Raw genomic sequence first — 24,543 nt, 5'->3', positions numbered from 1 at the left:
TCCTGATCCTGATCCCAACCCTCCCACGGGCCGTGCTGCCCTTTCTGGAATGGGCCACTCCAGGAACCGTGCATGGGGCATGCTCTGAATCTCCCCAAAGGACTTCTTCCACTTCACTGCCACAGGGAAAGCAGGGGACAGGAGACTGGTGCCCCAGGCCCCTGCACCACTAGGACATGCATCTCCTGCTCAGTGTCAGGGCCAGGGCACTGGGGGAGCTGTCTAGAACGTTCTCCTTACCCGGAGCAGTTGTTTTCTAGTCCAGGTCTGCTGGATGCTGGGCTCACTGTGAACACAGCCACACTGAGGCCTGGGGTGTCGCTCAATGTGAGGGACGGGCACAGGGGGACCTCAGTGGCATCTGCAGAGCTCGGGGTCACCCGAGACAGCTGGGAACAGCTGGCCCACAGTCTGGCAGGACGGCCTTTAGCCCACCAGGGCCACTGAGGGCCAACTCTTAAACTTTGCGGGATCTGGCGCTGGCTCCACCAAGTGTTGACCTTTGGGGTTTCTCCTCTCTAATACTCTTCCCCTTTTGGGGGAGGGGGTTGTTGTGGTTCTAAGACCATTTTGTACTTTTTTGGCTGCTCTTGGCAGGGAGTCTACTTTAATGTTTAATGACCCACCTTTTGCAGTGCTGCCATCCCATAGCTGGCCTTGGGTCCTCCCCCTAGGGCCCCCAAGGAGCTCCTGACCACATGGCTGCTGAGGGCCAGCAGTGCCCAGTCGTTTACCAGGGGCCTTTTTAATTTTTTTTTACTTGCAAAAAGAATGTCGGGTGGGGAGAGAAGTAAAAGTGCAAATGCTGGGAAGGCAAAATCCTACAAATACCAAATCACAAGAAAAAGAAAAAGAGACAGCAGGAGAAAATTCATGTCACAAACAGAGAAGAGGATAATGCGTTTCCTGCTGGCCCTGGCACAGGCACAACTGTGACAGTGACCACTAGTGTGGCTCATTGTCTGGTGGTAGAGCAGGAAAAGGTCTTGTCCAGGGTGAATATTTTTAAAACGTCCAGAGCACCACAAATGCAGAGGTCACTAAAATGACCCAGTAACCAGCCTGTGCGGGAGGTGGATGTGCACCACCTTCCCGGGACACAGACAGGATGAAAGCTACCTACCAGGGGTGTCCTGGCGATGAAGTAGAGAGGTTTCCTGGCTGTTGGCCACCTGGCTGCTGGCCCCCTGCAGGTCTGTGTGGTCTCTGCCTGAAAGATAGTCCATCTTGAGAACCTTAATGTTCCCCGTGAACAGGCCGATGCTATATTAAAAGGTAGAGGCTGTGCTTTGGGGTTGACGAAGCACCCCTGGCAGAGTGAGGCGTCCCGAGATACAGAGTCACTTTTAAATAATTAGAAGTAAATGATAAGAAAGAAGTACTAGAATCACAGCTGTAAAGGAAACAGGAGTAGCCACATTGGTGTCAGAAGCTAAGAGAAACTAACAGAAAATCATGTGAAAAGGGAACCTTAATTCATGCTAACAACCCTGTGTGACCATGCCAGACAGTTTGAAAAAATACAAGATAGCTGCTTTGAATACAGCTTTCTTGAAACAAGATGTGGATTTAATGAACAAAAAAAATCACAGTGCACAGAATAATTGACTAGTACGAACAGCAACCTAATCTAATGGGTCTATGGGAAAAATATACATCTTTTGAGGCCAGTTTTCACATATTCGTAGAACATTCACAAAATATGTATGTACAAACATACACGATTTGTTAAAATTATGCATGTGTATAATTTGTACAAGTAATACCTTAGCAAATTAAGTAGGCCTGAGATTTCTAAACTGTAGTGCTGGAAAGGTCCCAAACCTATATGAAGCCAGGAGTGGTGGCACACACCTGTAATCCCACCACTCAGGAGGCTGAGGAAGGAAAGCCACTGTCAGTTTGCGGTCAACCTGGGCTACAAAGTGAATTTAAGGTCAGTCTGAACTACATAGTGAGACCCTGTCTCAGAAAGACACACACACCCCCAAAACAATCAGTTCCAATCCTTGCTGTCTCTGAACAAGTTAAATTTTGAATCTTTATTTCCTAAAATTGAAAAAAAATCCTTACCTCTTGAGGTTATGATGGAGACAGATATCATCCTGGCTGTGGAATCGTCTCCTGTATTCCTTGTAACGTGCTCCCATGTGAGCCGTTATCTGAAAGGAGGCCCCCGCCCCTGTGCCATCGTGGCTGCTCGAGGAGGCACGGCTGCGGTGTAGCCATGCTAAGAAGAGAACGGCAGCCAGGACAAGCAAAAGTGACCTTGTCCCTGTTGATAGTGAGGTCAGTAGCATTTTTGCAAAGTAAAACACAGGCTCGCGTCTCTCCAGTCCCATGAATTTGTTGTGCAATCTTGGAAAAAGATTAAAGTAAGTGACAATGCTCCCCAAAGTTGCAGTGAGGTTAGAGGCTGCACCTGAGGAGCCATGCTGCAAACTGGCCAGAGGGGAAGTAAGTGGTCCCTTGCCTTCAAAACCCCCAGGACCTCCATGGCACGTTCTGGGTGAGGAGTAACCCAGGACTCACTGGCGCTGAGGTCTTGCAGAGCTGGGCCCTAGGCTGCACCTTAGGAGACGGGATGAGCCTCTGCTGGCCAGCTGTGGACCCACCTAGCACTTCCTTCTCCCATGGTGACTAGCAAGGCGGGTCTGAGGGAGCGGTGAGTGCCCACCCTGCTGGGGTGCGATCAGGAGGCGAGGTGTCCTGATAGCTGTGAGGGAAAGCATAAGCACTAGGTGGCAGCATTTCCCTTTCACGAGAGGTCGCAGGCCAGCTCCTTGCTGGATGGAGACCTGGCAGGACACACAGGTGCACCAGGGTGCTGGCTGGAGACTGAGACAGTGCCACAAAGCCCTGCTCTTATAAACTCCTCCAGGGAAGCGGTGGCAGCAGGAGGCTGGGGGTCAGGGCTAGAACGGAGATGAGGTGCCATCACCAGGCTGCACCCTGTTGGCACACAGTGCTTCCAAAACCCAGATTAATGCAGAAAAACCCATTCTCAGCAAAGGCCGAGCCCAGCCTCCACTGACACACTCACCCGCTTCTCAGCTGGCCCCTCAGGAGGAAGGTCCTGGCTTCTGTCTAGGCCCATTTCCCTGTTGCAGATGGAGAGCTTCGGCTTGGAGTCTTTTCCCACACGCTAGGGTGGCAAAAGGAGGCTTTCAGAGCTTTCTGTGATAAAGCAGCCTGCTGCATAGGTGGCCACACATTTGCTGCCACTGCTCTAGGCCACAGCCAGCTCCTCAATGCCTGGCTCCCCCCAGTGCGTTACCACTGGGAGCAGCTGTCCCTCTGATGGGACCCAAGGCCCGCACGCTGGCCCTTCCCCTGAAGAGTGGCTGAAATGTCATCCCTGCACTTGGTTTCAGATGCACTGGCCTCCAGCCCTGACCTCATTTCAGCCACTGTGCTGGTGTTGGGATCAGGCATCAATAAGGCATTTTCTTCTGGGGGCCCAGCCTGCTGCGGGGGGTGACACCAGGCACCTGCAAATGCCAGGGCAGGAGCAAACTGGAGAGGGCTATGGGCCCCTGTGGACCAGTGCATGCCCTCAGTGCTGGGGACCCTGCAGGGAGGTGTGCGGTTATGGAGGTGACTTGCTCAGGCAGGCGGAGGGGGCAGGCACTCTGGGCATGAATGGACATGGCACATGAATGTGGCAGTTTGCTGGTAGGTACTGTGGGCAGCTGACAGAGGCACCCAAAGTGGGCAGGGGCTGTTGCCTGGGGCCCCTGGCAGTGTCACCCCTGGGGGTTATTGTCAGAACCAGGGCTACTCTGCAGGGACTGATGACCGCCCTGGGTCTGTGCCTGGGGCTGTTACTAACCACCAGGCTCCTTTAGTCCTCAAAGCAGCCACCTCTGCAGCTGCCAGGCACCAGGGGAGGGGCAAGGCCTCTCTCATCTTGCAGCCTCGGCTAGCTGAACTTCGGCACATGGCCACATGCACCGGTGCAGCTGGACCCTGGGCACTGGGGACAGAGGAGTAGAGGGGCCCTGGGCACCATGGGTGTGACGGGAGCAGAGGAAAGGCAGGGAACCAGTGCCTGGCTACCCACTGAGGTCCTTGCCAGCTCCAGAGCAGTCCAGGGCCATCTTGAAGGTGGGTCAGAGCCGAGACCTAACAGGCGGGGCCAGTGGAGGCCTCCAGGCTAGCATGCACTGGGCAGGTCTGTGGAGCTGGTACCCTGGACTTTTCTGAGCATGGTGCTTGCGTCACCTGGGGGTCACCCCGCCACCGTGGGTGTGCAGCTGGCAGCCTCCTCCTGGTTGTGCGAGGCCTGGGCCCTGCCATTCCATGCACCTGCCTCCTGCTGCCCCTCTCTCTTTCTCTTCCAGAATGCCAATATGGCCCCTTGCGGAGCAGAGCCAGGTGTCGGCTGGGGCACGCGAGGTACACACCGCAGGGACCCCGTGGGCCTCTGGCTGGGCATGGGGTTGCTGACCCGTTCACACTAGTCTCATTCTGAGACTGCCTCTTGGGGTCTCCTGGCAGAAGGCTGTGGTCACAGTGGGTAAGGGGACCCGGGGAGGATGCGACTGTTACCAGCACTGGGTTGCCCATCCAAGGTGCAGGACAGTCCAGCTTGTGGGGGCCCTTGCACACCTGAGGACGCAGTGTCCTAGCAGGAGAGCCTGAGCGACACAGCAGGGTCATGTCCTGCCTCACCCCGGCTCGCTGCTGGCCTTCCGGGACCCTGGGTTCAAACCAGGGAGCTGGCAGGAGATGGTGAACCTGGTCACGTGGCAGGTGCTGCTGGGGCCGCCCTCCCACTCTGTGTGGGGTGTTCGCCCCATTTCGCTCTCAGGATGACTGGGACTCGGCCTGCGTGGGTAGCAGCATGAGGGGCAGACCTCTCCTGCTCCTTCCCATGTGGTGCGCAGGAACCCAGGACCAGTCCCACCCCGTAGGGGGCCCGTCTTGCCCGGATCCTTTGTGTGTGCAGGCCTCCCGGCCACTGGCTTCCTGGGCAGTGAGGAGCTTTCAGTGGGGTGGAAAGGCGTTCCAGGGTTGGGGTGTAGCTCAGCGGGTAAGCACTTGCCCAATACACACAAGGCCCGGGTTCCATCCTCGACACCACAAAAGGAGGCAAAAGAAAACCTCCCAAAAGCCAGAAGGCAGAGCCCAGCAGTTTAGAAGGAGGAAGACTTGGCAGGGAAGGCTGCTGGAGGAGCCATAGGAGGCCGGGGCAGAGTCAGATCAGGCGACGACATCAGTCTCCGTGACACCCCGAAGAGCTTTGCCCTCAGGTGCCCACTGCACAACTGGGTAAACCGAAGCACATGTCTCTCTCTGGGTGGCCCAGATCACCAGGAGAGCCGGGGTTACAGCCCAGCTTCCAGTCTGGCATCAGTCTCTCGACCATGCCTCCCAATCTAGTGTCCCATGGGGAGACCCCCAGATCTCCACTATGGCCCTGAGACCAGAGCCCCACACAGGCTGCTGGGGAGCCAGGAGACCGTGCATGGCTGAGCTAACTGTGGGGTTCGGTGTCCCCAGGGCGAGGTTTGCTTCCCTAAGTGCCCTCCCCGTGGTCTCTGCTTTTCTCTTACAGAGTACAAGGTAAGAGGGCACCACCCCGGCTCCGCGCCTGCCAGGTTTCCGGTTCTTTTGTGTTATGCTCTCCCTTGGCCGCGTCTGCATCTCAGTTTGCCTTTGGCTGGGCTCCGGGCCCGTGCGTGCCTACCTCTCCAGGTGACCCTGCAGTTTCCACCCCCAGATCTACCCTTACGACTCCCTCATCGTGACAAACCGCATCCGTGTGAAGCTGCCCAAAGACGTGGACAGGACAAGACTGGAGGTGAGGGGCCTCAGGGAGCTCACTTCTGCTGGGGAGAGGCTTCCAACATGGGGTAGGGACAGGGACCCAGCAGGGCTCAGGGTCTAAGCCCCCTGCTGCTGGCTGTGCAGGCGCCCCAACGCGTGGCTCACAGGAGGGCTCTGCAGTGGCAGCGAGGGCCGTGGATGTCAGGTCCCCTGCAGTGGCACTGTGCCCCCGCCCAGCTGGCAGGCTCCGCGGGTGCTCAGCGCCTCATGGGGGCCACATCCCTGTCATCTAGAAGAGTGAGCTGGGTAGAAAGCAGGCATGGCTTCAAAGCTCCAACAGGAGGCCACCCAGAGTGCTGTGGGGGGATGTTCGCTGGCGGGCAGAACTTTACTGAGCACCTACTGTGTGCTGAGGCTCCAAGGACCCCATGCAACAGCACCCGTCCCTTCCTGAACATGCTCTGCTCCCCCAGGGTTCTTTGCTGGGGCAGAGACCGAAGGCCTTTCTGTATCCCCAGGCCAGAAGTTATGGGAGGCCTGGCACAGAGGTCACCATGGGCCCCCAGCAGCACCCAGGGCTCAGGAGGCAGGCTGAGTATAACTTGGGCAGGTCTGCCAAGGTGGACTCCATGGGGGGCAGTGGGAGCTGGCAGGGCCCAGTGTGTGGCACTGGGGACTCCACTCGGAGTCCTGCAGGGGGAGGCGGAGGAGCACTCTGGGCCAGGGCTGCAGGACTCCGGGAAAGGCTTGGACAGGGCTGAGGGATGTGTCCCTGTGCAGGAGGGGACCCAGGAGTGGTCACACAGTGAGCACCGGGTTTCCTGGACAGCTCACTGTGCTCTTGACCCCTGATTTCCACATCTGAAAGATGAATGTATTGGTAATGAGTCCTGTCAGCCCAGGATTTGGGAGGCTGAGGCAAGAGCATCACAAATTTGAGCCCAGTCTGGAAACTTGGTGACTCAGTGAGACTCTGTCTCAAGATGAAAGACTAAAAGGGCTGGGATGCAGCTCAGCACAGAGGCCCTGGTTTCAATCCCCAGCACTGCAGAAACAAAACACACACACACACACACACACACACACACACACACACACACGGAAGCTGAGGCCTGCTGAGTGGCTGTGTGGATGTGAGGTCCTATGATGCCCCCTCCCCGGACGGTGGCTGTGAAAACAGTGATGAGGTCACTGCTGGCAGCAGCACCAGGAGGGGACCCACCTGCTCGACCTGTGTAGTAACGAGTAGGAGTCCTGACCCACAGTGACCTGAGGACCTCGAGAGCTAGTGGCAGCTCACTTGACCACAGGCACCCCGGAGGTTTGAGCAGGGCTAGACTGAGCCCCAGCACCTGCCTGCTGCCCACATGTGTAGGCCCAGGGAACGTGATGCCCTGCTGGCCACGTGCCTAGGCCTTGTGCTGCAGGTGCTGCCTGTGCCACCTGAGCTACAGGGCCTCAGGTGGCTCTGGGGGAACTCTGAGACCTGACCTGCCACCTGAGATAGGTAAGGGTGCTGGGGGACAAGCAGAAGGAGCCCACACTGGGGAGGGGTGGGGAGGGGACCGTGCTCATAGCCAAGCCCTGGCCCACAGTGCCCATCTGCAGCCGGGCCCCATGCACCAGCAAAGGACCTGCAGGGCCAAAGCTGGCAGCTTAGCAGGACATTTGGAGGCTGCCTTGCAGAAGAGGAGATGGTGGACACTGCTAGTGCATTAGGAAGTGTGGGTCATGGTGTGTGGGGCCAGGCAGCAGGGGTCTGGGGTGCCAGGTACCCCCCAGTGGAGGGGCAGGGGCCACAAGCCTGGTACACAGTGGAGCTCAGAATGGGAGAAGTTGCATTGTTCACAGCGCAGCATCTTAGGATCCAGTGGCTGCTGGGTCCTTGGGGGTGGCGTCTTGCCCTGAGGACACTCAGCTGCGTGATGCAGGTGCTTCCTGGAGCCTGGTGGCTCCCAGGTGACAAGGTTGAGAAAGTCCAGCCTCCAGAGGGACCCACACTGTGCCTCCGGCCTGTCAGGGCTCGCTGCTGTTCTCAGGGCCGAGTGTGCTCTCAGTAACTGTTTTCCATGTGTGTGCACGTGTGTGCGCGCACCCGAGAGGTAGAGAAGGAAAGGTGGGAAGTGTCAGGGGGATTGAGCAGCAAAATGAATCCTTTTAAGAAGCTTTTTGATTACATAGGTCTCTAGGAGTGAGACGTGCCAGTCCTCCTGCTCAGGGGCACTGGACGTATTGCTGAGTGGGCAGGTCCCTGGCCCTCTGGGCCTATAGGAGCAGGGACCTGGGATAGTCAGGGGCCTCTCCCAGGAGAAGATGGCCCCTTGCAGTGTCTGTGTGCGGAAGGGCTTCGTTTGTACCCTAAAACCCTTCATAGCTATTACAACACAAGAGACCTCACGGGAGCCCCTCACCCAGCCCCAAGGCCTCTCTGACTCCCTGTGGACCAGCCCCCTGAAATCTCTGCCACAAACCCTCAGAGGTAACAGGATCCTTCTTTGGAAAAATAGGACTCCTGCTCACCTGTTCCTTTTAAATTTGATGTGAATGTTTTCTGTGGCAGGTTATGGAGATTTGGCTGCCTCATCAGAGGGCTGCATGGGTGTATTCCACGGGTCCCTGCGGGAGGCTCCAGGCCCAGGCCTGGGTGAAGGGTGCTGGATGCCACAGTCCTCCTGGGTACGGCCAGCTTCACTAGCTGAGCTCGGAGTGTCCCAGGCTCACTGCAAGGTAGGCTGGGTGGCGGCCCGCGCCCAGGAAGACTGTGGTGTCGAGCGGTCAGAGCACATTGCCCATGTGAGGGGGCATGGTGCCCATCAGGGGTTTTTGCTCACTCTGGGGTTGTGCACCAGGCACGGAGTGGGACTCTACTGTGTCTGGGAGCAAATCCTGCCATGAGCTGTGCCCTCGCAGGCCTACAAGAGGTGGGCAGCAGCCAGTGAATGATCCAGATGAACCTGAAAACAGTACACCAGCATCAGGGCCCTGCAGCAGAGGAGCGTGGGTCTGTGAGTGTGCACTAGACTGAGAGGACGTCAGCTTGGTGCATGCAGTGTGTGTGCAGGTGCGTGTGTGCATGTGTGTTGTGAGCTAGGAAGGGGTGGCAGGTAGGAACACGCTTTTAGGAAGAGCAGACTTCATGAGCACAGGCTCCGGCGCATGAGCATGGCATTGTCCGTGGGGCCCAAGGGGGTGAAGGTTGGCCTGGTTGGCCTGGTTGGCCTGGACCCCATGGTTTTGGGCCTTAGAGCAGTGCTAGGGGATGGGCCTGGTTAGGTCTGTGATCTAAAACAGCTGGGTGGCAGCATGGTGGGTGTCGTAACCCACTGAGGACGCAGGGAGACAGTGCAGCGACTGTTTAGGTCCTCAGTGACACATGGGCCTGGGGGCACAGCTGAAGGCAAGTGGGGGTATTCAGGCGATGCTTGGGAAATTGAGCCAGAAGGATGTGGAGATGGAGAAGGTGTCGTGGTGAGAGGCATGACACTGGGCAAGCTGGAGGGACGTGGATGAGGCAGTCATCCCATGAGGCAGAGGGTGCCCAGACATTGGCACTGGCCCCCGAGCCTGCATGCCATGGCTACAGGTGCTAAGGATGCTCAGTCTGGTGACAGGGAAACTCCTGTGCCCAGTTAGTGTCTGTCACCTCTGCACAAGGCACGACGACACTACTCTGGAAAAGAATCAACTGAACCAGGGGTCTCAGTAAGCAGGGAACCCTCAGCAGTGGACTCCACAGGTCTCCCTGTCCCAGAGAACTGGATCCCAGTCCCTGACCCTGGACATCAAGGCCCTGCCTTGTCCATCTCAGGGGAGCTGGGAGCCAGGAGTCCCAGCCCAAGGGGCAGGAGCTCGCATGACCACCGACAGAGCCAGGGTCCCCGATCTGTGGTTACTCCCCACACCTCTCCCCACACTCACCAGAGGACACTGGCCTTGACCTGCCTTGGTTTCCTGCCATCCAAATGCAGCATCCTGGGGGCAGAGTGAGTGCCCGAATCCGGGTGTGAGTCCAGAATGCCTGGCTGCGTGACTGTGGGCAAGAAGTCCGGCCACCAAGCCAGACCTCACGCTGCCAAGTGACACACCTGCCTCTGCCCTGCAGGGAGGCAGGCGGGAGCATTTATTCAGGGGCTCAGGTACTCCCCCCCCCCGCGCAACCAGTGTGACGAGCCCTGGGCAGGAAGTGTGCATACACCATGGAGCCATCGCCTCCCTGTCAGGCTGTAAGACTGTAGTCTCCTTCTCGTCACTGGGACACAGTACAATTCAAAGGAAGAGGACTTGGTGCTGGCTCACAGTTTTAGTCCGTGGTTGGCTGTTTGCAAGGCAATATGGCATGGGAGAAGGGGCTGGGAGAAGAAAGCTGCCACCTCGTGGTAACCAGGAAGCAGAGGCAGAAGGGAGGGGCCCGGGAGGGAGGAGATGCAGGCCAAACCTCCAGTGACAGCCATGTCCAACCACAACTCACTGCCTAACCATGTCTAAAAATCTAAAAGCAAGACTAAAACCCAGCAGGGCAGACATTAATTCTTATAGCTCCACACCCAGCACCTGGGAGCAGCGGAGACAGAGGTCTCGGGCAGCCTCCCCTACGGGATTGCTGGTTGCAGCCCTTTGTGGTCTCTTATTTGGGGTGGCCTTGCTTGATGCTGCGGCTTCCTTCAGTAGACAATGCACATTCCCAGCTTCTACAGCGTCCTGGCTTCTCCACTGCACTGCTGGCTTCACTCTCACAGCTTCATGCCCTGCCATCTCGGGGCGCCCTGCCATGTTGGGGCACCCTGCCTGGCTCCAGCCTCCTCCCAAAATCTGGATGGAAGCCTCCCTGACCCCGAAACACTTGCATTCTGTGTGCCTGTGAAACCAGCACTGTGTGGATGCTGCAGAGTCACCGCGAGCTCAAGCAGTAGCCAGGCCATGTTGGACCCTGGTGGCAGGCTGTTCTGAATGTCTGATGGCTGAGCACTATGCAACAGGTCCAGGGGAACCAATTCCCTGTGTCCAGAAAGACACTGTCTGGTTGGGTTCTCCTTTCAAAGCAAAATCTTTCAAAAGAGTTTACTTTTATCCTTTAAACCCCCTGAGCCAGTGAAAGGTAGGAGTCTTACTGACCCCTGAGACAGGCATTTTTTCTGTTGTCTGACTAATGAAAAGTACTTGGCTTCTTTTTAATGCTAATCTTTTCATCACCCACAGTCTCCAGGGCTTTGAATTGCCAGCACTTTCTTGCTGATGAAACTGGTTTTTAACCTTTTTGCTCTAATATTTCCTCCTGATAGTTACTAAGTATCTGGCTAAACGCTGACAGCAGTACCATGCCATAGTCTGAGTATCCTACTCCCTTGAAATTTCTTCTGCCAGGTTAATTATTCCACTGTCATAATGTCAGGCTTCTCAAAACCTCAGCAACATGGGTAAAATGTAGGTGAATTTTCTGCTAGCTTAAACACACAAGGCCACTAGCACGACTGCCAGTGGAGTCGTTTTTCTCAGCTGAATCCTCCTGAACCTGGCCTTTATTGCCTGCGTTTCTGTCCGGCACTCTGGGCTTTTGAGCTCTGACCGGAATCAAGCTCAGCTTACAGCATTCTGGAGCTTTTCTAGCCAGCATCTCTCAGCCTTTTCAAACCCCTTCTACAAACCACATCCAAAGGCTTTGAATCACATGGCTGGGTATAGTCACAGCAGGACCCCCACTCCTGGTACCAAACAAAACCTTAGCTACCTTCTCCTCCCTGAGACAAAATCCTCAACACTCACAACTTAGCTTGGGGTGGCGGGGGATGTATCCTCCCACATCACACCTGCAGTAACCCATTTCTAACAAGTCAGCTGTGGCGCCCTGCAATCCAGTTACCTTCCCCAAACCCCACTTACAGACACCTGAGACCCTGGAGAGACATTGCAGATCCAATCCATAGCCCAGCTGTTCTCCAACTGGTAGATAACCATGGAGGTGACACGAATTAGAAAAAGGGGACAGGAGCTGTAGAAGTGGCCCCAAGACAACCATCCCCAGCACCTGGCTGTGGGGAAGTAGAGGTGGAGTTACCCCCGAGTTCAGCCACAGGACACAGCAGTCCCTTCCCAGGCTTAAGACTCATTGGTGTAACAGGCTGAGAGGGCACTGGAGTTGGTAGATTTAGGGAGCACTTGTCCCCCTGAAGCTGAGCTCTGCCTTAAGTGCGTTTTAACATACCTTATTTCCACAACATGGCAAGGTGTCCAGTGTGTTTCCGGGCTGTACAGCTCAGAAGACAGAGCTGGGATTAGAGCTAAGGTGGTGCTTAGAGTGTTCACACAGTTTGTGACCCTTCCCTGGCAGCCTCCCCGTACACACTCACACAGACACCTCATGGCCTAGGGGGCAGCGTGCATGTGAACCAGGTGCCCTGGAGAACAGACCGGTGGGAGACACATATGTGCGTGTCTACCCATGTACACACATGCATGCTTACATGTATACACATATGTGGACCTGCGTACGACTGAGGGTGTGCTGGAGGGCTTAGCCTGCAAAACCACCAGGCTAGAAACTCTGCAACTTGGTACTTTGAGGCAGCGCCTCCTAATGGGCTTTAGCCTCCAAATTCCTAAGAGCCCCCTGGTTTTTGCTCTTAAATCCTTCAGCAGATCAGAGAGCCCCACCCCAGTGTGGAGAGTGATCCGCTTTCCTGAAGGCAGCTCACTGGGTGTGAGCCACACGTACAGAACACCTTCACAGTAACATCTGGACTAGTGTTTGCCAACCATGGGGCACAGGGCCCAGCCGAGCAGGGCACATAGTGCGGCCACCACAGAAAGCCAGTGAGTGGGCGGTGAGGTCCCGTGACTGGGCTGAGAAGAGGAGGCTCCCGAGGGAGCCCTGTGGCCTCTGGCCGCCCCCTTCAGCCCTGAGGCTGGACACACCCCACACCCCTGAGTTTGCTGGAGCCACCAGAGGCCCAGATGATGACATCTGGAAAGCTGCCCAGCTGTTGCAGGCTGAGAACAGGGCACGCCCACCCATGGCCCAAGAGTCCGCGAGGTTCCCTGTGGGCACTGGAGAGAAGCCCCAGCAGCCCTGGGTGACCGAAAACAGTATGAGAGACCTGGCAGGGCAGGAAAAGCTCTATTCAGCTGCAGTGAACAGGGCAGGTGGTGCAGGAAGGGGGACAGGGCCCCAGTGCACAGTGCAGGGAACCAGCACACACTGAGCCAGTGGGCACATGGGCTATGCTGTCCTCCTGAGCCAAGAGGGACACAGTGCCAGGGACGTGGCTTGGCCCTGGGACCAGCTGCTCAGTGTAACCCAAGGGGACCTCTCTGGAGGTGACATTGGAGTCAGGACCTGCAGCATGAGGAGAGCGGCTGGTGTGGGCCTGGTGCTGCCTATCGTGGAGCAAAGGAGAAACCAGAGGCAAGGCAAGGCCACGGTGAGACAGTATGGCACAGAAGCTCTGAGCCTTGGTGCCCTCTGCCTTGCAGGCTGGGAGAGGTCACAGGGCTGGTGGCAGGGCAGGTGCTCCACAGACAGCTGCAGTTCTCGTCACTATGGAGGTGATGTTGCTGAGGCCCCTGTGGGGAACCCTGTCAGCCCCGTGCAGGTGCAAGAGCAGCTGAGACAGGCAGGCTGGGCCAGGGAGATGGAGATGCGTCCATGCTGGTGGGGCATGGGGATGCCCTGGAGGAGCCCCGGACTGGAGCTGGGGCTGGGCCAGGGGCATAGAGCTGTGCCTGCTGGGGCAGAGGCCACATCAGGTCCTTGTGGCCATCACTGCACTCAAGACAGCTGACAGCTTTTTCTTTTTTGTACCAATTCTGGGGACCCTGAGTGACACCCAGCTTGCAGCTTCTGGATTCAGATTTCTGCGGGTTTCTTAATTTCTGTCCTCTCGGTCAGTCCAACAGCTGTCTCAGTAATTCAGTAATTCAGTGACTGTAAAATACACAAAGGACAGTGATCCATGCTGGAGGTTTTCAGAGGTCACCCACAAAGTGTCTCCCAGTCCATTCCTCTCTTGATCATAGCTTTGCTTTAAATTTGAGGAAATTGGGCTGGGGGTTTAGCTTAGCAGTGTAAGTGCCTACCTGGCAAGCACAAGGTCATGAGTTCAATCCCTGCTACCAAGAATAAAACAAAACCAAAAACCCCATCAAAAATGAAAAAAAAAAACCCACAAATTTGAGGAAATTGCTTTTTTTGGGGGGGTCAAGAACCATATTCTTTAATTGCAGCAAGGCCAGGTGTGGTGGTGTACATCTGTCATCCCAGCACTCAGGAGGCTAAGGCAGGAGGATCTATGCAAGTTAGAGGCCATCCTGAGCTACAAAATGAGTTTGAGGCCAACCTGAACTGCATAGTGAGGCCCTGTTTCAAAAAGATTTTTAAAAATTGCAGGCAATGTCACCATTTTAAGCCAATTCAGTGGCATTTCATAAGGTTGCAGTGTTGGGTAGCTGTCACCACCATCTCAGAACCTTCTCATCACCCTGAAAGGAAACCACACCCACCAATCAGTAGTCACTCCTGGTTTCTCTCTCCCCACCTCTGGCAACCACAGCCTGTTCTCTGTCCCTTGGGCTCGCTGGTCCTAGATGCTTCATGCAAATGGAACCTTCCAGTTTGGGGTCTCCTGTGTCTGTCCCGATTCACTTAGCCTGGCGTTGCCCAGGATTATCTGTGTGGCACTGAGTGCCAGGACTCCCTTGCCATCTAAGATGAGACACTGCATCCTCAGGGTGCATGCTCCCTCCTGCCTCAGCCTGTCCCAGCCCGTCCCGGCCTCCCATTGGTCTTCCCTGTTAGAGCCGCCAGCATGGAAAGCCCCGGGGTTCCCCAGGATGGTGTCGCAGACTGGATGCCCTCAGCCACTGGAGCCAGGCCCTGGGTGAGCGCTTCCTGTGGGCTGGTGAGGAAGACAGCTTCGAGATCAGACAGGGCCAGGGTTGGTGGGGCAGGCTGGGGAAGCCTGCGCTGACCCCTGAGGTCACAGTGAAGGTGGCCATGCCAGTGCCAGACACTGAGCAGCACTGATTCTCGGCTCCAAAGTGGCACAGGGTAGCTGCTACACAGAGGCAGAAGTGGTGGCTCCCGAGACCAGCTCAGTACATGGCACTACAAAGGCCCCAGTGCCCAGGGCCTTGACCAGCACGCTGTGCAGTGGCCCCTAGGGTCTCCTGCCCCACAGCGGGGCTCTCAGTCACACACTGGAGGTCCCTGTGCTCCTTGGTTTCACCTCAGCTTCCCTGGCTAGAGATGGGGAGGAGTGGAGAGGAGACGGCCCAGCTTTTGCTCACTAGCAGTAGCCAGGACAACGCAACGAAATGGTAAGTGTGACAGTTCAAAGAAACTGAGGACAAGCCAGCCTTTCCCAGCAGGTAGCTGTCCCATCTGGGTCTGTCCACAGAGGAAGGGGCTCCTTAGGGCCAGGAGTCCAAGGTGCTGGCTCCAGTTGTGCGTGGTCTTTCCATGTCCCTAGCAGAGTCTCTGTCTTTTGGATGTGGCACAGAGGAAATCCAGGGAACAGAGTTCCCAGCATGCTTTGGCGGCCACCTGTCCCCAGCTCTTCCTCTGGGCTGAGGACCTTGGAGGTTGGCCTGGAGGAGCGGGGCTGCCTTGCTGCTAACATCTCTGCTTTCCTTGTTTGAAGAGACACTTGTCGCCGGAGGAGTTCCAGGAAGTGTTCGGGATGAGTGTGGAGGAGTTCGATCGCCTGGCCCTGTGGAAGCGGAATGAGCTAAAGAAGAAAGCCCTGCTGTTCTGACGGCCGCCGGCTGCGGCATGGCCTGAGGGCTGGAAGAGAACCATACCAAGCCCCAGTACACCTTGCTCCGGATTCTCTGTGTCGTGGGGGGTGCGGGGTGTCTGGGGAGCCAGGTGAGGAGGGAGGAGGCCCCACCACGCCCCTCTTTGTGCCAGTGACCCTCCTGCCTGTAGTTTAGGGCCTGTCAGAGCTTGACACACCTTTCCCCTGCAGCGGCTGCAGCAGGAGTCGCTGTGGCCTGGCTGTCACAGAAGATGGCCAAGGCCACCTTCGCAGCATCCTGGAGTGTCCGGCCCCTGCGCCAGGCACTCAGACACAGGTGGCTGGGATGTGGCATCAGAGGCCGAGGCTGAGACCCTCGGGGCCGCTGCCGGGAGTGGGGCGGGCAGGGCTGGCCTCACGGGTTCAGGCCAGGGTAGGAGAGCAATGCCAGGCATCCAAGGGCTGTGCCACGTGCGAGCTCGGGATTTCTGCAGTGTCAGCCACGGGCCTTGGGGACACAGCCTCGGGCTGGGAGGGCACCGATGCCAGGGCTCCGCCAGGCACTCCGTCCTTCTATGTCATCCCCTAGATGCTCAGTGATATCGTTCGGGTCACACAGAAGTTTTTATTTTATTAAAAAGTATAGCTTCCTTCCACGTCAGAGGACATATATGCAGAGTTTAGTTTCTTGGCCCTGTGAGGGGCACCTCCTGCCTTATCCACCCGCAGGTCCCTGTGGCCCCAATTCTCTGTGTCACCCTGTCTGTCTCCTTGTGTCTCTCTCCCTCTGTGTGTCATTCAGACATTTGAAAACACATCCCTCAAATGCTGTGTGTAAATGTGCGTGAACCGTGCCCACCCGTCTCCCTGCCGTGGTTCTTCCAAGTCTCAGAAAGGAAACCTCCCATTGGCCAAAGCCCTGGAATAAAGGTGTCCACACACCTCCACCCCACCCCCATGGCTCTGGTCTCACTGTCTGAAACTCGGGCCCCACGTACCCTGAAGTCCTCACATGCGTCCCCGACATGCACACCAAGTGCTGTTGGAGCAGGAGGACAGGGACCCTGCCCCTTCCTGACTGCCAGGCACCCACGAGGGCTCGCAGGGACAGGCCCCTGTGTCTGTGCTCAGGTCGGGTCTGATGTGTGGCCATCACAGAACCACAGCATGGCCAAGGCCCATTTGCCCTCCTGGCAGGTCCCAGCTGTCTCTGCCAGGGGTGGTCCTTCCTCAGAGTCCGGCCCTTCCTGGCTCCCGACTTCACACCAGCCCACGGCTAAGGGGATTTTTACCACCTACTATATACTTCCTGCCCTCAGCTGGTCCAGTTGTGCAACTGGAAATCCCCTTTCTTGTTTGCCCAACATCTACCTGAGCTATACCTGGCAAAAGGCAGGGAGAGGAGCGTGGCTTCTGGAGCCTTGAGTGGGTTCCTGGGGGAAAGTCGGTGCCCACAGCAGGAGCAGGTAGGTCCTGTCCCTGCCCCCGCCCTAGGCAGCTGGGTCCTCTGGAGACGTCCTCAGCCTGCCCCGGCCACCCATCTGGTGGCTGGAATGCCTGAGGCTGGGCATCTGCTACCCCGGGGCACGCTGAGGAGACCAATCCCAGACAGCACCCCAAGACTGACCGCTGCTGGATAGAAAAGACACTCAGGGCCCCAGAGTGTCCAAGGTCAGGGGAGCCATCTAGAGTGGGTACTTCCCGAGGGGATGTCTTCCTGGCTGAGGCGGAGTGGAGGGCACACAGGGCAGCTGTGGCAGCCGGGCAGATTCAGAAGCATTGGCAGCTGCCCACAGGGCCGGCAGGAGAGCGGCCAGGAGCAGCAGACATAGGACCGGCGCACACCCAGCACAGAGGCAGGAAGGGGCGCACAGAATCTGGGGGAGGGGGAAGCCCTTGGGTAGGGGCCTACTCCCCACTTCAGCCTTTCAGCTCTCCCCAAACCCAGGCTTTGGGGGTTCGTGCCCACTTCGTTCCCTAGGCTTTCTGAGTTTCATCACCGGAGTCGTGGTCAGCTCAGCCTGCAGCCCTCTTCTCTCTCGTGGGCTGGGGCAGAAAATCTCAGGTTCTAATTCCTACTTGGCCAGGGCCAATCCAGTTGTGAAGCTACTAGCCGCTGCCAGCTCAGCGGGCGGCTCAGCTTAGGAACAGCCCCTGTGGGGATTCCTAGGGCTTCAGGGGTCTCAGCCGAGAAACAGACAGGACCGATCTCTATTTCCCAATATCACCTCTGCCCATCTCCAGGCCAATCTACTGGCTGCCGATGGCACCGGCCTTCCAGGTCAGCACCTGCCGGGTCCTGTGTCAGAATGCCTGGGAGTGAGGGACCCCTGGGTTGCCCTTCCTGCACCTCCCCAGGGGTGGCCGTGTGTGGCAAGGGACCTAGATCTGAATGCAGAACCTCAGCACCCTCTGCAGCAGGAAGGGAGTGTGTGGAGGTCTCCAGGGTCTCTGTTGGGCTCAGAATTAAACCGTGTCCCTTCTATTCACAGCCCATTGGCCAGAACTGGTCACATGACTCCACCCAGCTGCAAGGGGTCCCAGAAGCAGGGGATCCCTGTATTGGAGATGGCAGAGGACAAGATCCAGGGGAGAACTTGGGTATCCTACAGCTGAGGCCACATCAGCTCCCAGTGCCTTTGGGTATCTTCCTACAAATCCCTTTGGGATTATAGGTCTCTTGAGTCTGCCATGCAGACCCGCCATGGGTACCACATGGGCCACTGGACCCTCCGAGTCCTTGCTGTGTGCAGTGCCCCTCCTGGAGGGCTTTACCTGGGCCATGGGTCCCATTCCAGGACCTGAGGTCCCCAGCACAGGTGATGGGACCAAACCAGTGAGGACTTCCAGTGGCCTCGAGGAGGTCTCTGCCCATGGACACCTCTGTCCTGACTGGAGTTCATCTGCCCCCTGGAGGATGATGATGTGAACCCTGGGAGTTGAGAGGTGGGGGGCTGAGGCCAGAGGGAAGGGGAGGAAGAGAAGGAGGAGGTGGCCAGGATGGGGAGAGGGGCAGGAACTCAGGGCAGAGGGGCCATGCTTCAATCAGGCAGACACCCCATGGGAGCTTCAGACTTATGCTGTGCAGAAACCACCATGTCCCCAGGATCAAGAGCACCTGGAGAGCTGCAGTGGAGTTGGGGATGAGCCAGGGACAGCGCCAGAGCCCCCAGGTCCCACCCTGGGCTCCGCGATCACAGTCTCCAGAGCAGCCAGGTGCTTCTTGTGTTTCAGATCAGAACAACCTCCAGGGCCACGCTCCCTGTCCTCAGCCCTGCCCTGCACTCGGTCCTCCCAAGGCTGCCTGCCAGCCATCCACAGGATGCCCAGAGCCTCAGGCTGAGACCTGCCTGGCCAGCCCTGGGGGGAGGTGGCAGAGGCTTCATCACTTCTTTCTCTCTGAGTATGGGATCATTCTGATGTTCCTAGGAGCTGGACCTTCCTGAGCTCCCACTTTCTACATGAGGAAACTGAGGCTGAGAGAGCACAGTGGTGTCTTTAGGACCCACACCCCACTCTAGAAAGATCAATGTGCTTGCTGAGGAAGCAGGGGTGCTCAGGTCACCTTCAGCCTAGCCGCTCTACTGGGCCTCCCGCCTCACCCACGGAGATAGCCCTGTGTTCTGGGGAAGTGAGAAGGCTGGGCCGGGGCACCCACCCGAGGGTGGCTGGACTGCTGGGTTCCAGCTGGGCACAGGTGGGGCACCCACCACTGTGCTAGCGAGTCTGAGGCTCCCTGTAGGGAGCCCGTACACGGGGTGCGAGGCTGCATCCTGTCACTAGTTCCTGAGAACCCCAGAAGACCCTAGCCCCATAGCTAAGCCTTGATCTGGTGGCTTCTACTTAGTTCTGCCCCAGCCGCACTGCCACCTCAAAGCCACCAAGCTGTGCTCTGTGCAATCATTTTGCACCCCCCATCAGAGCTGAGAGATATGCGTCATACGCGTTTGTGCAAATGGCATTGATGACCACAGGGACATCCTGGGGCCCAGCCCACAGTGCACAGGATCTGGGGTCAGGGGAGACACTCACTGTGTCAGGTGGAATCACCTGCCCGATGTGGCTGCTGTGCCTGAGTCAGTGTCCCAGCAGGAGTGTGAGCACCTGTGACAGATGGAGGGGAAAGACATGAACACTCCTGAGGCACTGCCACCCATGCCAGGCCCTGGCCGAGCTCAGCTTCCTGGGTCGGGAGGCCTCTGCACGTGGCACACATCGCACTGGCCCATAGCAAGGCCTGTATCTGCTGGCCCCACTGCCTGAGACGCCCGGGGTCCCTGCACCCCAAACTCATGCACCACCAGCTCCTGCACCCTTCCCCTTGCAGCGTCCAGCTGTCTGGTGCCGACTGGCAGGGACCCTGGGGAGGCCCTCATGGGTCCTGCTACCCAGTGACCTCTCTGCCCTGTCTCTCTCTGTCTGGGCTCTTTTTTCCTTCCCCACAAAGAACAATATTTATTACATTCTTAAAAATGATTCTTATCATTTTGACCAGTTGGCATCCTAGGCGGAAGTAAGCCTTTAATTTTGACATTTATCTGTAAGCTGGCTTAAATTGTAGACAAATGTTTACAAACCCAAAATTGCAAAAAGAAGAAAAATATTTTGAGCTCAGAACAGCTGTTTACAGATCAGACAGACAGACAAACAAGGGCACATAGGACAATTTGTGTGCAAAATTGGGGGCACCCAAATATGTCGGGCCAATTTGAATTATAGTAATTCTTAGTTTTTAAATATGAGACTGTAAATAGACTCATTGGGGCTTTTGTATGTAGCTGAACACAGACCTCTCGTGATCAGTATGAAAAGGAGAAGACCTTGTATACCTGTGAAGGCAGTGCCGGGTGTTCGGTTGCGGCCTCTTTCCTTGACCCGAGGGTTGAGCAAGGCCTGTGCCCCGCACTGAGCAGAATCCCCAGCCCTTTTCATTGTTTGAGATAGTTGCTCAGGTAGGCCTGGAGTTTGCAATCCTCCTGCCGCAGCTTCCCCAGTAGCTGGAGTGACAGGAGGAGCCACCAGGCCCAGTCCAGTCTGTTCTCTTCCGGGCTTGCTTCTTGAGCAGCTTCTTCTCACCTTCCTCAAACTCTGTCCTTAGCAAAAGCTCTTCACTCTGCCTGGAATGTCCTACCCGGCAAACTCCTACTCGTCCTTCAATAAATACCTTGTGACTATCTCTCCCCCAATTGTTAGATTGCCCAGTTCATCATCAGAAATATACCAAGCACGGTGCTGGCAAAACAGAGATAATCAGAGACCACCCCTGACCTTGAGGGCTGATCACAAGCTGTGAAGGAGATGACCAAAGCCAGGGGCCATGCGACCCAGGGAAGTGAGCTGGGACAAGGGCCGGGGAGGAGCCCAGCAGGAGGGAGTACGGTGCCTGGGAGGTTCCCAGGCCGCTGAGTTCCCCTGGACCAAGTCCAGGGGCGAGCAGGGGTCAGCCAGCAAGGGGTGGGACATGGGAAGGGCCTCCAGGGTGGGGGACAGCACTGGTTGGGCCAAGGACAGGAAGTGGCAGGGCGCATCCGGGAGCCAGGCCAGAGCTGTGGTGTGAGTCGGGCCTGCTCAGGGCTGCAGGCTTGTACGTTCAGGAGGGGGACCCTTCCACACCAGCCTAGCATGGCCCCGCCACTGCTGTTTGCTCCCCTAGCCCTGCTCCCCACTGCCACTCCCTGGGACCAGCTCCCTGGATGCCTCCAGGCCCTGCCTGTGCGGTTGGATGATTCCATGTCACGTGGCCGAGCCTGAGGACCGAGGGTCCAGCTCTGATGCTGGACGTGCCGTGCCCCCAGCTAGGTCCTCGGTGCCAGGCCTCTTGCACCTGCAGTGGGGTAGTCCCTCTGTATTGGGGGAGGGGTGTCCGAGGAGACACTTCCGCCCTGATGGAGGCCTAGGTGCAGGCTCTCAGCCCTCAATGAAAGGCTCCTTCAGCATGGGTCTTAAGCTCCTCCTGCCACCTCAGGCCAGTGTGACTCACGTCCTCCCCTCACTAACTGTGACTTCCACTGGAGGCCTGGGTGGCAGCTCCGAGCCCTTTGGGAGGAGCCCGGGGAGAGGGCCTGGGGCTCAGGGCTTTGATACACAGCCTGGCCAGCACTGGGGGGGTCCCACACGGAGGAAGGAGCTAGGAATAAGTGAGTGGGTGAGCGAGGAGCTTCAGCGGAAGGGCCTGAGTCCCCGCAGACCAGAATTGGAGCAACGTGCAGGGACCGGGGCCTCAGAGACCATTCGGCCAGTGCCAGGCTCCATGGAGGAGCCCTAAGGCCGGGAGGGGCGACCACCCAGCGGGGGAGGGAGCTCATGTCCCTGTCAGGAGCTGTGCAGACCCTGCGAGGGACGGAAATGGAGGAGGTTTAGTGTGAGCCATGCTCTGCTCTAGAAGGAAGTAGCTGTCATCTTTAGGGGCACCCACACCTACACTTTGTCACTGCTGGGCTGGTGGGCTGGCCAGAAGGCCCCGTAAGGTGTCGCCCTGTAACTTTAGAAAAGTTCTTTGCAGCCAAACTGGCTGGGCCACTCAGCCCCCACAGGGAAAGAGCAGAAAGAGTGTAACATTCCAATGGACAGGGACAGGGTGACAGGGAGGTGACCCTGACACCCCAGGGCAGGCCTCACGCAGGCCTTCACCTGGAGGAGCCAGCAGCTGCTGAGGCCTGGGAAGACGAGGGAGACTTTAGCCGTTGTTCTTGGACCGCACAGCCACAGGGGCCACCAGGCCTCTCCTCCGCTCTCCATCGCTTCCTTTCCCTTTCCCCACCCAGAGCCATCTGAGGCTGTGCGTGCTCTCTGCCCTGGCCACCCCCCATGGGACAGGGGTCTTCACAGTGAAGCCAGACTCCCCTCTGCCTTGCCCTGGGCTGCCCCGTAGAGGGTAGGTTGGAGGCACCAGACCTGGGGGCAGGGAGATGGGCACGGAGGCTTTGGCCACCATTCTGGAGAGTGCAGGGGTCTGGAGAAGCTGGTGCTAGGAGCTCACCTGGACAGCCCTGTGGCTTCACAGGCAGGAGAGAGAGCCGGATCAGCCCAGATTGGGACCTGCTTTCCATGATGGGCAGGCACGGAGCTGCCCACAGTGAGGGACCGGGGAGCTCAAGCCCCGCCCTGGGGCAGGCGTCCAGGCAGGGCCAGGGCATCATGGTGGGGGTGGCAGGACACGCTGGGGCTGGCAGTGGGGGTGGAGTCACAGACCTGTGTGAGCTGAGCAGGGAGAAGTACAGGGGGCCAACCCGAGAGCTGAGAGCAGGACCCCGATGGGCACTGGCTATTGAGCTGGGGGAAGAGGAGCGGGGCATGAAGCAGGGAGGAGCAGGAGGACCCAGGAGGCCAGGCTCCGGGGGCAGGGGAGGACGGGATGGAGCCCAAAAGAACCCGGCCCTGTCTACCCGGCTGCGACCCTAGTGCCCTTGGCAAGGACCAGGGCTGAGGACCAGGGCAGCCGACGCAACACAGCAGGGCACCCCATGTGGTGGTTGGTGGGGATGGAAGCCTGCTTTATGGGGGCTTCTGGGGGCTCCTCTATTGTGTGATAAAGAGACGGAGCCAATGGAAAGGAGGCAGGGAGTGGGGGTAACTTTGGAGAGCGCGCAGCCTGCTGGCTTGTGGTAGAATTCACTCTCATGTGACCAACTGAATTAATCAACATGTAAGTTCGGGTGCAGGCTGTGTGCTGGCGTCGGGGGAAGAACGCTGTTATGGAAAAACAGAGTCCGTGGGACCAGCTATTCCCCTTCTAGGTATTACTTCAAAGGAGTTAAAGACACCTTCTTCCAGTGATCCGTGTGCCCCGTGTTTATAGCACCGTAACTCAGTAGCTAGGTCTCGGAAGAGACCTGCATGTCCGTACAGATGAGCGGATAAGCAAATGTATTTACACACCGTGGCGCACTGCTCTGCCATGAAGGGGGATGAGCCTGGGTCACTGTAGCAAAATGGGTGTGACTGGAGACCACAGTGCTAACTGGGCTGAGTCACAGCCGGCACAAACAGGCATGCTTCTCTTACACAAGAAGCCCAAAGTACCCCTAATTTAAAGAGCAAGACAAAAGGCAGGTAACATAAAACAGAAAGGTCTTTTGCAAATGAGAAGGGGACAGAGAGTGAAGGTGTGCTCTATATATGCGCCAACTCCTCACCATGGGTGGCTCCACCACGACTGCAAACAAGTGCCAATAAAAATAAGACATGGCGAGAGTGGGTGGATTAAGAGGGCAGAGCATCCAGAGAGGTACTGTTCTATGTGGGGCGGTCAGGACGGTGACAGTGGGTCACATCAGGGCAGGGGAGTCCTGCCTCCCACAGAACAGGAAAGGAAGCTGGTTAGTTGGTGGCATCAGCGTGCTCTGCACAGGTATGGACAACTGACTTTAACTCTTGATTGTTCTGATCAAATGATGCACATCCACTAAGCCCTGATCTGGACCAGCTCAGGTTTGCACAGAAGAGGCCGATCTGGAGACCGACTGTCACTGAATGGGATGTTGAGCACAGTGACACAGGGTATGGCCTCGGTGGTGGGGGAAGCCGGGATATCCCCTGGGGAGCCAAGATAGTGTGGTAGACAAGGTGACCTTTGGGCTAGGCCTTGGAGATTGGATAGGAGTTTGTCCTCGGGACAGAGCTTGTATCTACATACAATGGGTGGTTATACACACAGTGCTATTTAATTTCCAGACCAGCCGGGTAGATTCTGCACATATTTCACTGATGTGGCTAAGGAGGCCCAGAGAAGGGAAGAGATTTCCCCAGGTCATGAAGGTGCTGAGTTTCGAAAGTAAGGCTCAAGCTTTCTCTCTACACAACTATGTCTCTGTTTGCAGAGGCCCCAAGCTGCCTCCTGTGTGCTCAGGGCCAGGTGGTGAGTGCTTTTCTCATGAATAGGGCATGAAGAGTGTGAAGACAGCTAGTGTAAGGGATTGTGATTGGCAGCCAGTTTTCCCCAGCATCATAGGAAGGTTATCCCATCGTCTCTGTGCTCCCACTATTTCAGCTGCAAGGTCATCCGTCACCTCAGTTGTTCTTGGTGGGAAGGAGATGAGCTGTT

The 24,543-nt window shown here is 57.1% G+C and overlaps 1 protein-coding gene and 1 long non-coding RNA gene across 26 annotated transcripts in view; one reads left to right on the top strand and one right to left on the bottom strand.

Annotated features, from left to right (window-relative positions):
- Ablim2 (actin binding LIM protein family member 2) overlaps positions 1-16,452 on the top strand; it is a 110,138-nt gene extending 93,686 nt beyond the window's left edge. For 22 of the 25 annotated variants that reach the window (XM_063230232.1, XM_063230231.1, XM_063230238.1 and 19 more), the window contains 3 exons: positions 4,344-4,398; positions 5,561-5,806; positions 15,405-16,452. In XM_063230232.1, coding sequence (XP_063086302.1) covers positions 4,344-4,398; positions 5,561-5,806; positions 15,405-15,490 — 387 coding nt within the window. In that variant the 3' untranslated portion in view covers positions 15,491-16,452. Of the gene's footprint in view, positions 1-4,343; positions 4,399-5,560; positions 5,807-15,404 lie in introns of those variants that run through there. The other 3 variants (XR_001202281.3, XR_010040892.1, XM_013157450.3) reach the window with 2 other exon arrangements.
- Positions 15,960-21,000, bottom strand: LOC134471414 (uncharacterized). Its single transcript, XR_010040893.1, has 2 exons — positions 20,330-21,000; positions 15,960-19,604 (listed from the first exon to the last, which is right to left on the bottom strand). It is a non-coding gene; the product is annotated as an uncharacterized LOC134471414 (long non-coding RNA).
- Positions 21,001-24,543: the final 3,543 nt, after the last annotated feature.

Source organism: Cavia porcellus, unplaced genomic scaffold (genome assembly GCF_034190915.1).
Source record: "Cavia porcellus strain 051 isolate PalLab524CR breed Dunkin Hartley unplaced genomic scaffold, mCavPor4.1 scaffold_18, whole genome shotgun sequence".
Classification (NCBI taxonomy): domain Eukaryota; kingdom Metazoa; phylum Chordata; class Mammalia; order Rodentia; family Caviidae; genus Cavia; species Cavia porcellus.
Note: the sequence above shows the minus strand (reverse complement) of the source record. Positions and strands in the feature narration are given on the sequence as shown.